The sequence below is a fragment of the Micropterus dolomieu genome, linkage group LG21 (genome assembly GCF_021292245.1).
Source record: "Micropterus dolomieu isolate WLL.071019.BEF.003 ecotype Adirondacks linkage group LG21, ASM2129224v1, whole genome shotgun sequence".
NCBI classification, from domain to species: Eukaryota; Metazoa; Chordata; class Actinopteri; order Centrarchiformes; family Centrarchidae; genus Micropterus; species Micropterus dolomieu.
The window spans coordinates 34,830,795-34,846,743 of record NC_060170.1 but is presented as its reverse complement, the minus strand read 5'-3'; the positions used below and the strand labels follow the sequence as shown (position 1 = coordinate 34,846,743).

General features: G+C 43.5%; 1 protein-coding gene and 1 non-coding gene across 2 annotated transcripts in view; one reads left to right on the top strand and one right to left on the bottom strand.

The window, feature by feature from the left end:
• The window catches only part of cntrl (centriolin), a 66,594-nt gene that overhangs the window by 33,968 nt on the left and 16,677 nt on the right, over positions 1–15,949 (top strand). Inside the window, exons 18-25 of the mRNA XM_046035041.1 lie at positions 4,402–4,750; positions 5,156–5,227; positions 14,958–15,122; positions 15,200–15,274; positions 15,342–15,416; positions 15,484–15,558; positions 15,626–15,700; positions 15,768–15,842. Coding sequence (XP_045890997.1) covers positions 4,402–4,750; positions 5,156–5,227; positions 14,958–15,122; positions 15,200–15,274; positions 15,342–15,416; positions 15,484–15,558; positions 15,626–15,700; positions 15,768–15,842 — 961 coding nt within the window. The remainder of the gene's footprint in view (positions 1–4,401; positions 4,751–5,155; positions 5,228–14,957; positions 15,123–15,199; positions 15,275–15,341; positions 15,417–15,483; positions 15,559–15,625; positions 15,701–15,767; positions 15,843–15,949) is intronic.
• trnaa-agc lies at positions 10,405–10,477 on the bottom strand. The gene has a single exon. It is a non-coding gene; the product is annotated as a tRNA-Ala (tRNA).

Below are 15,949 nucleotides of genomic sequence, written 5' to 3'. Positions count from 1 at the left end.
TAACTAGGTGCGTTCTTCCACACGTGTTGTGGGGAAGAAATTTGCATTACAAATAATGGACGAGCCACACAACCCTGTCCAGCAGTGCCAGCAGTGATCTGTGTGTCAGTCAGGTAACGTTAAATGACTGATATCGGGCAGGTGATCGATTTTCGCTGTTCTAGCTGTAGCTACGCCGTATAATATAAATGCCTGTCTACGCACGTAGACTACGCACGTAGACAGGCATTTATACTTGTGCGTCCGTGTGTCCGTCAGTCTGCAATTACACCCCGAAACACTAGTCAGCAGTAGTGCTAAAGCGTCCACTGTGTTGACCCCAATGGATTTCTAGTCCATCGCCTTAACCACTCGGCCACGACAACTTACTTTGTGCTCCATCTGTGTGGAATGCTGTGTGGAATTTTATTGAACTTAATATGGAGAACCAGGCAGGTGATGTTTATAGTTGACTGTGCTCATAAGAGGACCAGTGAGGACATGGGGCTGGTGGCAGAAGACCCTGTTGGAATAGGGATGGGCCAAAGAACCAGCCCACAGAGAGCTGTGTTCTGACCATCAGTCTCTCCCTCCTGCAGACTGTGAACGTGGCTCTCCTGGAAAGTTTGTGTCTCAGAAAACAGACGAGCTCAAATGTTTCTAGACTGTTTCTCCACAAAACTTGACTGATTCCTATTTAGTAGATAAGGTCAGAGAAAATCTTGTTCATGACAATACCTGTGGACTTGTGCTTGAGTAAAGCTTTGGGTGCAGGACTTTCACTTGATGGAGTTTTAAGTATTTTTACTTTCACCTATTCAGTAGACTTCCTGCAATTCTGATAACACAAGTGTAGGGCTGTGCAATATGACGATATCTATCGTTTGGTGATAGAGAAACTTCTATCATTTATAATTATGCTCTATCGTTTACATTGTTCTGTCACAAATTCCACACTTTATAATATTGTGGTGAGGGAATGGCGATATGCATCAACGTGACGTTAGCTTTACGTTGGAATTCGACATCTATCAAATGTCCAACGTAAAACTAAAATCCAACTTGAAACTCACTTCACCGTCCGTTCTTCCACACGGGCCGGTGTGGCAGGGAAGAAATTTGCTTTAGAAATAATGGACAACCCTATCCAGCAGTGCCAGCAGTGATGTGTGTGTCAGTCAGGTAACGTTAAATGACCTGCCCGCGGACACACAGCTTACTTCATAGTTCACCAAGACATGCTGTTGTTGTGACGTTAGCTGTAGCAGCAGGAGAGTTCTCAGTATCTGGAGCTGCTGTCTCGTCTTCTCATGTTAGCTTTGCAGCAGCAAGTAGCGTCAGTTTGCTGTGTTGTGTTGTTTGCAGTGTTGTTGTTCACTCTATCTATGGTATTTGTCAAGTTACCTCACCTTTACAATGCAGAGAAATATCTCAAGTTCTAGTTGGAAACGTCATATTTCATTGAATTTACTAGAAATTTCAGGATATGAATTTTTTGTCATATCGCACAGAACCTACACGAGCGCATGCTGAGAAAGGGCAGAGAAGAAAGGGTTAAATGTCTCCTGGAGAATGCGGGCATCGATCCCACTACCTCACGCATGCAAAGCAAGCGCTCTACCATTTGAGCTAATTCCCCTGCTAAGTTAAGAAGCAGTTCACGGAAAATCTATAGGCTTTAAAGCGGCATCTGAAAAACTGTTTCTTTCATGGCTCATTGTTTCAGTTCCTGAGAGAGAACACAGACTGTAAAGATTGGAAACTGGCTGGAAAGAAGTGTGTGTGTGGTAGAAGAGGAAGAGAGAGAGAGCAGCAGCTGCAACTTGCAGGACGTTCTGATCATTTAAAAAATGGCGTGTCAGTGTTTTGACATTAAAAGCCTTAGGCTTAGCCTGTATAAGTGGTCGTCCAACTCACTTATTAGAATTTCTCGTCACTTCAAAGTTATTTAACACACTGAAAAGTTTTTAAGCATTGTTCATCAGTTCATAACACAACAAAACGAAAAACTTTATTAATTAAATTATAGAAATGTCTGTGGTGATCTACTATGCACAGATCAGAGAAATGAATGAGGTGTGTAAAGAAGACCTCGTTGTCAGCAGGATTTGAACCTGCGCTGGGAGACCCCAATGGATTTCTAGTAAATGTAAATGTAAATGCAAATGCTCTGTACTTGTATAGCGCCTTTCTAGTCTTTTTGACCACTCAAAGCGCTTTTACACTACATCTGCATTCACCAGTCGCACACATTCATACACTGAGCCTTAGTGCTCAAACGGAAACTAACATTCACACTCACTCATACACTGGCGGAATAGCCGCCAGGGGCAATTCGGGGTTCAGTATCTTGCCCAAGGACACTTTGACACGCAACCAGGGGGAGCTAGGGATTGAACCGCCGACCTTCCGATTAACGGCCAACCCGCTCTACCTCCTGAGCCGCCCCCAAGTCCATCGCCTTAACCACTCGGCCATGACAACTTACATATGCACCATCTCCAAGGATTTAAACTTCCATATTTCAGTGACATAAAACAGATCAAAACAGTGTTGGAGTGGTCTCATCAGTTCAAATCAACTATTTTTGTCCTCACAGGCTGCTCACATTTAGAAATGTGTACGAGTCTTGCTTTAATCGTATCATCATAATGTCAGGATGACTAGGAGTAATGTCCATTGAGTTCCTGTTATAGTAGAGCCCCTTGACCCTCTATTTGGACTGTGGAATAATAACAGAGTCGAAATGATCACTTATATCAGGGCCCTGTTTCAGAAAACAGAATTAGTGACGGCTTTTTGTGGGCTTTCTCAAGCTTGTTAAATTCGGTCACATGTATTCAGTATTCCACATAGCTGGACCAGAACATGAGTTGTCGTGGCCGAGTCAGGACTTAAGTCGCACAGTGACTTCAAACTTGACTTGAGATTCGTCCTCAAAGTACTTCAGACTTGACTCGGACTCGAGGTTCGGGACTCGTGAACAACGTGGACTGTCGATTAATGTAATCATTTACGTCCCCCTGGCTGCCATCAAGTTAATTATTAACGTTGACTGCAAACAGGTTACAGGTTTATTTTTGATCATGTAATGTTAGTTTTATTTATTCAGAACTTTACACTGGTTTGACAGTCTGAGGTGTGCGTTGACTTACAGTAGTTTATAAGCTGTCATTAGTTGCACTGCACATGCCAAGCTGCAGTTCTCAGTGATCAATGGTTAAGGCGATGTGTTGTTAAACTGTTGTGCTCTGCATGCGTGGGTTCAAAGTCCATCCTCGTTGGATTTTAAAATGGACAGAGCTCAGCAACTTCAGTATGAGTATACATACTGAAATGATTTCAGAAGTGGTTGCTCGAGTAGTTCTGTTTGAGCAGAATAAATACGTGTGATGTTTTTCTTCATCTGATTCTCATCCTCCACCATCTCGCTCACCGAGTCACTGGCATAGCACACACACTCAGGGAGAGAATTAGCACTAATATTACACATGGGGCCAGCACGCCCCTCCACCCGCTTGCTCTCCGGTCGTTGGCCACACTCACGCGCGTAATGTCCCTGTTCCCGACAACGGAAGCACCGGAACTCAGGGCAGACATTCAAGATATGGCCAGGCCAACACACAGCCTCACACATGAAGGGCCCCTCCATGCTACGCCATTCCAAAACTAGACAAAACCAACTGTAAGTGGCCTGAATTCGACTTTCGCTGCAAAAACAAGTGCACAGCAGACGAGGTGGCCGAGTGATTAAGGTGATGCGCTGCCAATCAATTGTGCTCTGCAAGCGTGGGTTTGATCCCATTCTCGTCGTTTGGTCTAGTTTTAGCCGGGACAGAGCTTAGCAGCTTTCATATGATGTTGACTAAAATGCATCCTGAGTGATCTAAACAGCAGAGGTTACTAACAGAGAGCGATGTGATGTGTGAGACCTTCACAGCTCTTTTAGCTCCAGATTTAAATGACATCACGTCTCCCTCCTCTCTATGATGACCTGCTTTTTACTTCCTGTGTGGACGTTCACAACAGATAGAAACACTTTTCATCTCAGACGTGGTCGGACAAAACTACAGAGACACGAGGTAACACACAGAGGCAGATTAGATATGTGTTGGTTGAACTGTTAGTCTCACTATAATACACTTATGGAGATTTGAAGGTGTTGCACATCACATCAACCTCTGCTGGTTTCTTTTTGAAATGTGAATACATCACCCAGGATGCATTTCAGTACATTACTCCATCCTGAGCTCTCACCAGTTGAAGTCAGACTGCCCGACGAGGATGGGATTCGAACCCACACATGCATCACTGTGAGCTGAGGGCATGGACGTCAGAATAAAGGTGCCGGTCTGAAGGGGGTTTAGAACTGAGAAAGGCCACTATGTACCAACAATGTGTAACATGTCTGTCCCCCTGCAGCTCTCTCAGTCCTGAGGACACGTTGTCCAGAAGTGTGGAGCAGCTCTACAGGGCCATCCAGCAGACCGGGACCAGCAGGGAGCAGCTCCAACAAGACCATAACCACAGCCAAGAACAGATAGCCAGACTGCAGGCCCGGCTAGCCCAGGACCAAGACCACATTAACCTGCTAGAAGCCCAGGTGGCCGAGGATAAGCACCAGATAGCCCAGCTGGAAGCCCAGGTGATCCGCGGTGTGGAGCAGGACCAGGACCAGGAGTCTGACTGGGGGCTGAAGGAGGAGCTGGAGAGACAGAGAGTCAGACTGCAGAGGTCTCAGAGCAGAAACAGACACCTTCAGCACAAACTGGTAAGTATCAGCTGAGTCTGCAACAGACCACAAGGACCAGAACTGGATCCTGACAGGCTTATTGTCTTCAACCAGACTGCTCACAGCATCACACCTGATGTATCTATGACAACCAGGGATTATTTCTGCGCGACACACAGCTGATCAGCAGGGCAATGTTGTATGGCTGAAAACTAAAGGGGGCCCCAGTCAGGGCCCCAAGTCTGTGGACCAGCCTGCCTTTTATAGGATTTCCTGATTATATTTGACTTGAATTTTCTTTTTACCTGTATTTTAATTCTTTGTTTGATGTATTTTATCGTTCTGTCCATGTGAAGCACTTTGTAACAGGGGAATCAATAAAGAGTGTTGTTATTATTATCCGGTGAGAGTTTATTTATAATAAAACCCTGTTGTTTTGTGCAGGAGGCGGAGCTGCAGCAGAGTCGTGTGCAGCTTCAGGACGTCCAGCAGGAGAGAGATTTGCTGCTGCAGCAGGTCAGAGAACTGTTGTTATTGTCCTGTTAAGCCCGAACTTGCCCGGTTTTGGGCAGGACGATCGATTTTCACGCAAAATGCAAAAGAGAAATCCATGTCTGATCCTAGTATTTTCTCACCCTATCCATGCTACACACCTTCGTGAAACTAGGAGGCTCAGCCAGAACTTAAAAGAAAACATTTTTATCCACACGAAACACACATCAAGCATCTAAATGAACTTATATCACAACATAAATCGCTCTGTAATCACTGTACATGGCTGCAGTTATTGCCTTCTAGATATCTCTCCTCTCATCCTACACCACAGTCCGACCTCTCTAAAGAAAGCTCAGCTCCAGCTCTGATCAGCTGTGTAACTCATATCACTGTATATCAGTTTCTTTTCATCAAATTAACAGTTGCAGTTCGATTCCAGGTGTATTAGAAGATATTCAGTTGCATTACAATGAGTTGGATGATCCGTTTAATGGTGAAATTGCCAGGTGAGGTTGAAAATATCACGTTTTCCTTTATTGCATCTCCATTTACTCTTTAATAGAAAAATAAATAGCTTCATTTGTTTCAGTTGATCCATATTCCTGACCTTTTGGCTTCTGACCTTTCAAAGGAGACCATAAGTATGCATCTAGGCCTGATGGTTGAGGAGATATTCCTGATTCAGTTTCAGTTTGTTTTAGGCATTTTTCATGGAAATAGGTGTTTGTTTCCAAGAGGTTAAATGGTAGAGCTGCATTCTCCAGGCTGTCATATGTCAGTTTCTCTCATCATGTTGTCGTGGACGCTGATGATTGCTCTCTTTATTTTGGTTCTGTACCCAGCTGGACCCGGTTTCAGAAAACAGACTTAACAAGCTCTGAGCTTCTTTATGCTCATGTCCATTTAAGGAAATACTCCCCAAACACAGTGAGACTACTGTTGCTGAAAAGTTCTGAAATGTGCTTTGATATATTAAACGGTGTGTCAGACAGCTGTTTCAGGGCCGCAGGAGGGGAGGAGTCAGAGAGAAACTTTGTTGAAGCTTGACAGCGTAAGTTGCCTGAGTTACTGATCTTGGGTTAATCAGAGTCCTGCACCGCAAAGCGAGTTCAACAGACCCAGGATATCTTTCAGTTATCTGGCTTCACTAACCCTAACAATTATGATCGGAATAAGCGGTCACACGACGCTGGTTATCAACTCCATAAGTCAACCCAGGGTTTCCCAATCCAGACGTGAGTGCGTTCACATAAAAGAGGCGGTGTTAGCAACAGCTGACCAATCACAGACATGAACAAGTCTACTGTCAGCAGAGCGTCATATTTTACAGACGAAAAGCAAACTGTAACACTACAGAAATACGACAGTAGCACGGCTGTATCTGACACATGCAGGGAGGCAGAAAATCGCAGACAGTCTGAATGTCTAAATGAACCTGATTACCTGATTACTGATTACTCACCTGATTACCTGCGGCCACATCACAAAGGTGGGGTGGAACATGAATTCAGTCTCTGTGCTTATAAGAAAGCTACTAACCTAAAATAAGTAGCCTACGTTCATATTAAAATGTATTTCAATATCCCTACCAAACTGCTGATAATATTCAGCCTCTGAAACAGTCTCTGGGACCGCCTCCAGATGGTGATGTCATTTTTCAAGAGAGCTGATGCGGCGTTTTCATAGAGTTGATCTGTTATCTGGAACATAACCTGCTCCGGAGCAGGTTAGCCATTCAGCATAAGTTACCGTGGAGATCTACCCCGGTAAGAAGTCAACCACCTTCGTGGTGCTGAAAACCCAGAGTTAACCCCGAAGTTACCTGTATAAGCTCAAATCCTGCTTCGTGGTACAGGCCCCAGGTCTTTGTCTCTGAAACAGATAACCCAGAGGTTCTCTCATCTCAGGCTTAACAAACTCAGTTTCTGAAACGGGGCCCTGATATACTCTGACACTTAATGTGCCTCGTACACATTTATACATGTGAACAGCCTGTGAGGACAGAAATAGTTTGTGTTCCAACATACAGAACTGATAAGTAATGTTGTAGTACCCAAGACCGGTCTTGGTCTTAAGACCACTTTTTGATGGTCTTGGTCTTGTCTCGGACTCGACCGCATTTGTACTCGGGATTTTATTTTTATTTTATTTCAAGACCAGTCCAGACCATAACTTTGAGAATATCAATAATTTGCTTTTGCATTGTCTGATTTATTTGTTAACATACTAACTTTGATTGGAAGTAAAAAGTATTGTTATGCATATTCAAATGCAACCAATAACCCTAATTAACGACTGTCACCCCTCCCCACGATGCTGACGCTGATTTCAGCTCTTAGTGTTTGCATGTTGGTGTTTTAATGGGAAAGTGGATTTTCAGATCACTTTGAGAAGTACCTGTGATCTCGTTCCACATTTTATTGCATGCCATGCAATGCAGGGAACTGGTCTTGGTCTTGACTTGGTCTCGGTTTGAGCGGTCTTGACTACAACACTACTGGTGAGACCACTCCAACTCTGTTTTCGATGATTCGTTTTATGTCACTGAAATATGTAAGTTCAATAAAATGTCGTGGTCGAGTTAAGGCGATGGACTACTCCGACTTGTAATTCAACAAGCTTGAGAAAGCCCACAAAAAGTGTTACTCCCCAGTCTCAGTGGAATGGTGAAAGTACAAATACTTGAAACTCCATCAAGTTAAAGTCCTGCATCCAAAGCTTGACTCAAGTACAAGTATTATCATGAACGAGCTTGTCTAAGATTGGACCTTATCTACTAAAAAAGGAATCTAATCAGTCAAGTTTTGCGGAGAAACGTTTGAGCTCGTCTGCTTTCTGAGACACAAACTTTCACAGTCTGCAGGAGGGAGAGACTGATAGAAGTGCCTTTCAGCATACAGGGGAATTAGCTCAAATGGTAGAGCGCTCGCTTGGCATGCGAGAGGTAGCGGGATCGATGCCGGCATTCTCCAGGAGACTTTTAAACCTTTCTCCTCATGAAGATAAGTGACAATCAGCTCTTCTTGGTATAAAACCAAAATAAAGATAAACTTATTCAGAGTTTGTTCTAAATATTGAGGCAGCCTGACTCTCACATGCTAAACAAGAGCTCTACAGCTGATTTTCTAACTCTGCTTCCAAAGGTCAGCTTGTGTCTCTCCCTCTGCTCAGCTGCACTGTCTCACTTTCTGAATACCAGCTGTACACAGTGCAGATATTTCACTGGAAACTTTGAGCTGCTGGTGGCGCCGGATGTAAAGTCATTTCAGAATTAACAGTCTGTACCAACATGGTGGACCGACCTACAGACATGTCACCAGCAGATAAGAAACATGTAGCATACGAGGTGGCCGAGTGGTTAAGGCGATGGACTGCTAATTAAAACTACTGACTCAGAGTTAACTTAGGGTTACCATACTATGACGGTGAATAAGATGTTAGTTGAGTCTGTGTTAAATTGGAGTTGTTACGCAATCGCATGCTCTGTATTTTCCCCAGAAGAATGCACGTTGATAGTGTCAGGATAAGAGGGGTTTAAAGACAAGTTAACGGCTAAATCTAATATTGTGGTTGCCGACAAAGCCAGAGAGGCTTGTTGATATCGCATTGAGTAAATGTGTAGTCTAATTATCTCCCCAGTGTTCTTATTGTAGTTCAAATCTCTATTACGTATTTTATGGGCTCTTCTTTTATGTATAATATGATGAAGATGTAAAGGTCCAACTGCACATAAGGTCCATTGTAACGGAAAAAAAGGAGCCAGCGGAGAGGGGGAATAATCCGAGACAGAATTTAATTTCCAAGATTAATCTACAAGTAAAAAACTTGAATATTCTCTGACATTATAGTCACACATTCATGAGAGCAGCTTCACTTTGCAAAGCTGCAACATCTCACACACACGTCTGTAGGCCATGTGTTGGAAAGTTATATTAAACTTCACAATTGGATTCAGTAGTGAGGAAATACTTGTGAGTTTAGCCCACAATCACTGTATTATCAGGCACCTTAGAGACTTTGCTGTGGATTGGGCGTATTCAGAAAACACCAGAGTGATTTTAGATTTTCTATAACATTAATTTCAGGGAATTCTCAGATTTTTGTTCTTGTAAATTTCACATTTTAATCTAGGATTTATTTAACTGCTTAACCGTCACCCTGGCTCCCTATTTTTTGGACACTTAAAATAGTCAATCTAAATATGTGAAAACACTCAGCAGAACTCAATTATAGCCTACAGACGGGCTCCATCTAAGAAACTGTCCCGTTAATTAATTAAGATTCCTCTCTAAATCCCCGAGGCTGCAGGACTCGCTGTCTGAACGTGATGCTGTTGTGTTCAGAACTTCAGTGCAGCCGCAGAGGAACAAATCAGGCTGAAATCTAAACATATTTTATGAAGTGGTGTGTATTAATACTTCATCATTAACACTGAGTACAGATGTGGTGTGTAGTCCACCGGCAGGGGAACCTCGAGTTAACCACGAACAAATCCTGCTCGGAGCGGTTTAGAGATGCGGCGTAATTGCCATGGCAACAGACCTCGGGTAACACCCGTCCACCTTTCGTAGTACGGGTTAATCAGGAAGTTACACCCGACGTCACCAAGTTACTCCTGAAGTTACCTGGATAAGCCAGTTACCCCGCTTCGTAGTACAGGCCACAAAAGCGAAGCGAGCGTTGGGGGCAGTGCGTTTACATTTAAAGTCAATGCAAAGATGCGGAGAGCCACAATTTCCTGTAGGACGGTGAGCGAGAAAGCTGCACGACGCTTTCCTCGCGATAGCCTATCAGCGTTGAGGATGTTGTCCTGCTGTCCTGCTGACAGACCTGACAAAGCATGAATTCTGTTAAAGTACAGAGCGTGGTGTTCAGTCTCTGTGTCTTATAAACCAGCGAAGTATAACATAACTACTGATTGTAATATGTAGATTAAATACTGAAAGTCTGTGTAGGTATCTCACATTATCCTCTACACATCTGCTCATTCTGACTGCACATGTAACTTGTCCACTCTGACAAACATCCTGTGTTGTATATATTTCAATTAGTAGTAAAGTTATACTGTTTATACCTGTTTATTTGTGTCAGAGACTTTAAAGCAAAGTATGAATAACTTTCCTTTTTATTTTTGTTCTATACCTACAAGAGCTGACTGACACTGATGATCATCAGAGAAAAAAGGGTCAAACATCTCCTGGAGAATGCGGGCATCGATCCCGCTACCTCTCGCATGCTAAGCGAGCGCTCTACCATTTGAGCTAATTCCCCTCCATGTTGCAGGATGCTCCACCAAACAGCTGAGATCTGAGCAGGGCTGTCAGGGTGATGTAGCTTCTTCTGGGATTTCTTGTGGCTCAGCTGCTCCCTCTAGCATGTGAGAGGTAGATGGATCGACGCCGGCATTCTCCAGAGAACTTTGAACCCTTTCTCCTCTCTACTGTCTTATTTGTGTCTCATTAAATCAGTCGTACACACAGAACCGTCCAACCTGGATCTGTCGGCATGTTGCTGCCACTCAACTCGTATTAGAAAGCTACCCACTCACCACACAAGTAACCAATGCAGTGTGCCAATACAAATCAAGGATTTGTGGCTCCCGCAGGATGGAAGGGCTTTTATTTTGGAAAACACTTCCTTTCTTAAAATGCTTTTACAGCTGTTGGTTTGTGCAGCTTTATTCCTGGGCAGGTGTCAGGGAGGGAAAAAAACAGCTTTAATAAGTTTTGTTAACCTTTTTTTATTAAGCGACACAAAGCAAATAACAAATCTCAGCTCCTTTAGATCCTCCATGGCCTGTAGGGCTTATTTATTTATTATTCACGCAAAGGTAATTTAAAACAAAGGTAAGAAACCACAAAGGGTTTATAGTGAAACCTCCCCTCTAGGATTTACAATGTATCCTATTTAACAAAATAATTATAATTCATCATTATTATTTGCTTGTCTGATTGGAAATTTATGGACATCAGTTTTTTTATGAAGAATTTGGTTGGGCTGATTTTAAATCAAATCACTCTGCAGGAGGTGAAATATTTTTTACAGTTGAAAAATGAGTAAAAATAAAATTTGTAATGAAATACTGTGGTTCTGCAGAGACGTCCTGGTCTTCACATCATGTTCTAGACACGCACAGGTTTTCACAGAATCACACCACAATCATTTTAATATGTTTCTCCCTGATAGAAATGATCATTCCCTTCAGAATAATCACAGTTAGCAGCGTTTAGCTTTCTCACGGTTACAGTAGGAACTCAGATCGCAGGCAGGAGAGCAAAAACGGATAATGATTGAACACTGTGGTCAGTGTATTTGTTCTTGGAGCTGTCAACATAACCGCATGACCGAGATGGCGAGCTCCCGCAACAACCGCACACTTCTTAGCTTCCCAACAAGTCAACGCTTCAAAAAATCGCCAAGCGATACGAGGTAACTGTTGAAGCCGTGGATAGATCACCATGTGCTGTCTGTGACCCGACGTTAAACTTAGAAGCTGGAAGTTTTTTATCTTGTTTACTGTTTATTTAGCAGGTTAGCTAACTGTTAGCATAACGCGCGGCTAACGTGGCTAGCAGGCTCTGCGATGTCGGACTAATGTTGTGATATTTAGGCACAGCCAGCAGAAACTGTGTGAAAGTTAAGCCTCATTTAAAGCTGACTAAATAACGAGTGTAGCAGGAAGTCTTTGTAAGTGGTTTGTTGCTTTTTGTGGCTCTTCAGGTAACTTGCAGCTCAGGTGTTAAACAGGTGTGTCTGCCTGCTGCTGTATGTAAATACACTTGATAAGGTGTTGATGTAGTTTCGGGTGAAAGAAACACAATCAAAGCGCAGAAACCAGCCTTGTTTAAATCTGACTCAGACATAAGGCTGCAGGTGAGATCCACAGATTTATCGATTTGGTTCACACCTGTCCACCAGGCACTGTTTACATTCAGAAGAGCACTCTGAATCCTGAAATCCCCACTAGACAAACACTTCATTTGAAATATAGTGCAGCAGTGACATTACATTAAGTAAACTAAAGGTACAGGTGGTTCACAGTGAAATGCTGCATTTTATAAATGAAAACACAAAAGCACATTTTAATTCAACCCTTACAAGTGTATTTATGTGTCACCTGAATGAGGACATGTCTACATCACTTTAACGTTAAGCTTCAGGTGTGATTTAGAGAGAAGTTACTGGTAGAAGAGAAAGATTGCGAACGTGGATGCGAGAGAGGCTCACATCGCTTTTCTCTCCATGTGGTACACTAAAATCTGCATAGCATATTTTACATGACTGTGACTGATGTTGCTCGGGCTAACCTCCTCACATACCTGCATACTCTTCTTCTTCTTGTTTTATTAGCGCGTGCCGTTTGAGCGAATGACCTCCCGTCACTAGATGCTTTACCTGATGGGAATGTAGAAAACATTGGTTTTTGTTAAATATCTTTTTTCCTTTTTTAGAAAGATTAAAAATGTGGGAGGATTTATGGAAAAATATTTAAAAGTTAACCACAGAATCCTGGGTAAACGGGATGCTTTACAGGAATGATTGTTGCACTAAACTACTTCATTTATCATGAATGAAGTAGTTTGCAACAACAAAACAAAAATGTTTGTGCACACGTACACAGGTATTTTTATAACAGGAGTTTTTCCTCCGTCGTTTAAAAAAAATCTCTGTCTACATGACAACGCAAAAACACGCCATCAAGCGCTGTCAAGGACATATGACCCAAACCGTAAAGCCATGTCGGCTAATCGGAGCCAAAATCGTAAACAAAGCAGGCAGTGACTAACAGTCTGACATCAACACAGCAGATAACGGCGCGCACTCTGATGTCGCAGGTAGGGCTGAAACGATTCATCGATAAAATCGATTCATAAAACGCTTCGACACAAATTCTTTGCATCGATACTTCGTTTAATCCACGTAACTTTACAGCACAGTGTTTCGCAGGGACGTTTATTACTGTCGCAAATCACGCTTACGCTGTGACCCCCTGTCACCTATCAGTCACGTAGTGTGAACGCTCCAACGACTTCAAGACGGCAGTGATATTACGGCAAGTTGTGTGAACAGCACGGCCAACGGCCGACGCTGAAAGTCGTGTAGTCTGCACGAGCCTGTAGTATAACTTGTATAGCACTCAGGTGATGTTTGTGTTTGTAAAGCAGCGGTCTGGTTGTTGGTCTGATGTTTGCTGTATGACACTAAATATCTATCACCTATAAACGTGCACTGCTGATCCAGTTACCGGAGGGGGGGTGCCGCCGCCAAGCAAAAGTACTTCTTAAACGACACATTGATGAATCGTTGAAATAATCTATAGAAGCTTCAAATACTAAAATCATCGTTAGCTGCAGCCCTAGTCGCAGGGCAAAAACTCCAAACCGTGTAGAAAAAGTCACGGTTTTAAAAATACCTGTGTTCGTGTAGACAGGGTGAAAGTCTCTCCCTTCCCCTTCAGCCCCATCAGACCTTATTTCGGACAAATATGTACGATAGTCGAATGCGAGAGACGACTTATGTTTAGATCTCGTTTGAATTGTGCCCTGAATTACACACATGATGTTTGTCAGTTTAAAAGATAATTTAAATCAAGAAAGTCTCAGCAAAGCAGTGAAGTAACGTTAAGTTTTGTGTGAACCTTTCTCGGCTTCAGTAACGTTAGCTTTAGTAACAGTAGCTTCAGTAACAGTAGCTTCAGTAACAGTAGCTTTAGTAACAGTAGCTTTAGTAACGTTAGCTTTAGTAACGTTAGCTTTAGTAACGTTAGCTTTAGTAACAGTAGCTTTAGTAACGGTAGCTTTAGTAACAGTAGCTTTAGTAACGTTAGCTTTAGTAACAGTAGCTTTAGTAACAGTAGCTTCAGTAACGTTAGCTTCAGTAACAGTAGCTTGAGTAACGTTAGCTTAAGTAACAGTAGCTTTAGTAACAGTAGCTTTAGTAACGTTAGCTTTAGTAACAGTAGCTTTAGTAACAGTAGCTTTAGTAACGTTAGCTTTAGTAACAGTAGCTTTAGTAACGTTAGCTTTAGTAACAGTAGCTTCAGTAACAGTAGCTTCAGTAATGTTAGCTTCAGTAACAGTAGCTTTAGTAACAGTAGCTTTAGTAACAGTAGCTTTAGTAACAGTAGCTTTAGTAACAGTAGCTTTAGTAACAGTAGCTTCAGTAATGTTAGCTTCAGTAACAGTAGCTTTAGTAACAGTAGCTTCAGTAACAGTAGCTTCAGTAATGTTAGCTTCAGTAACAGTAGCTTTAGTAACAGTAGCTTTAGTAACAGTAGCTTCAGTAATGTTAGCTTCAGTAACAGTAGCTTTAGTAACAGTAGCTTTAGTAACAGTAGCTTTAGTAACAGTAGCTTTAGTAACGTTAGCTTCAGTAACAGTAGCTTTAGTAACAGTAGCTTTAGTAACAGTAGCTTTAGTAACAGTAGCTTTAGTAACGTTAGCTTTAGTAACAGTAGCTTTAGTAACAGTAGCTTCAGTAATGTTAGCTTCAGTAACAGTAGCTTTAGTAACAGTAGCTTCAGTAACGTTAGCTTCAGTAACGGTAGCTTCAGTAACGTTAGCTTCAGTAACAGTAGCTTCAGTAACGGTAGCTTCAGTAACGTTAGCTTCAGTAACGGTAGCTACTGAGCTGCATGAGAAATGATTCACTGCTTCCTCTGCATCTCTAAACAAATAAAAACACTGTTAGCTAAAGAGCAGCTGTGAGCAGCAGTGCATGCTGGGAATGACTGTTGTGTCCTTTGGTCCAGCTGCGTTCACAGAGCGACGGTCACCAGAGGAGCCTCGGCCGTCTGAACAGGAAGCTACGGCAGCTCAGCAGGTCCATGTGTGACTCCGATCAGCAGACAGCCGAGCAGCTGAAGTCGACCACCGAACAGCTGAGAGCTCTGAACCACACAGTGGAGCTGCTGCAGGTACGCACACCGCGTTGAGCCGCATTGAGCGCCATGAGAGTTGTTGTTCTGCTTCTGACGGCAGCTTTCACCAACAGAGACCGAGCGAACACGAACCCACGCCGTCATCTGAACCCACGCTGTCATCTGAACCCACGGTGGAGCTGCTGCAGGTACGCACACCGCGTTGAGCGCCATTAGAGTTGTTGTTCTGCTTCTGACGGCAGCTTTCACCAACAGAGACCGAGCGAACACGAACCCACGCCGTCATCTGAACCCACGCTGTCATCTGAACCCACGGTGGAGCTGCTGCAGGTACGCACACCGCGTTGAGCGCCATTAGAGTTGTTGTTCTGCTTCTGACGGCAGCTTTCACCAACAGAGACCGAGCGAACACGAACCCACGCCGTCATCTGAACCCACGCTGTCATCTGAACCCACGGTGGAGCTGCTGCAGGTACGCACACCGCGTTGAGCGCCATTAGAGTTGTTGTTCTGCTTCTGACGGCAGCTTTCACCAACAGAGACCGAGCGAACACGAACCCACGCCGTCATCTGAACCCACGCTGTCATCTGAACCCACGGTGGAGCTGCTGCAGGTACGCACACCGCGTTGAGCGCCATTAGAGTTGTTGTTCTGCTTCTGACGGCAGCTTTCACCAACAGAGACCGAGCGAACACGAACCCACGCCGTCATCTGAACCCACGCTGTCATCTGAACCCACGGTGGAGCTGCTGCAGGTACGCACACCGCGTTGAGCGCCATTAGAGTTGTTGTTCTGCTTCTGACGGCAGCTTTCACCAACAGAGACCGAGCGAACACGAACCCACGCCGTCATCTGAACCCA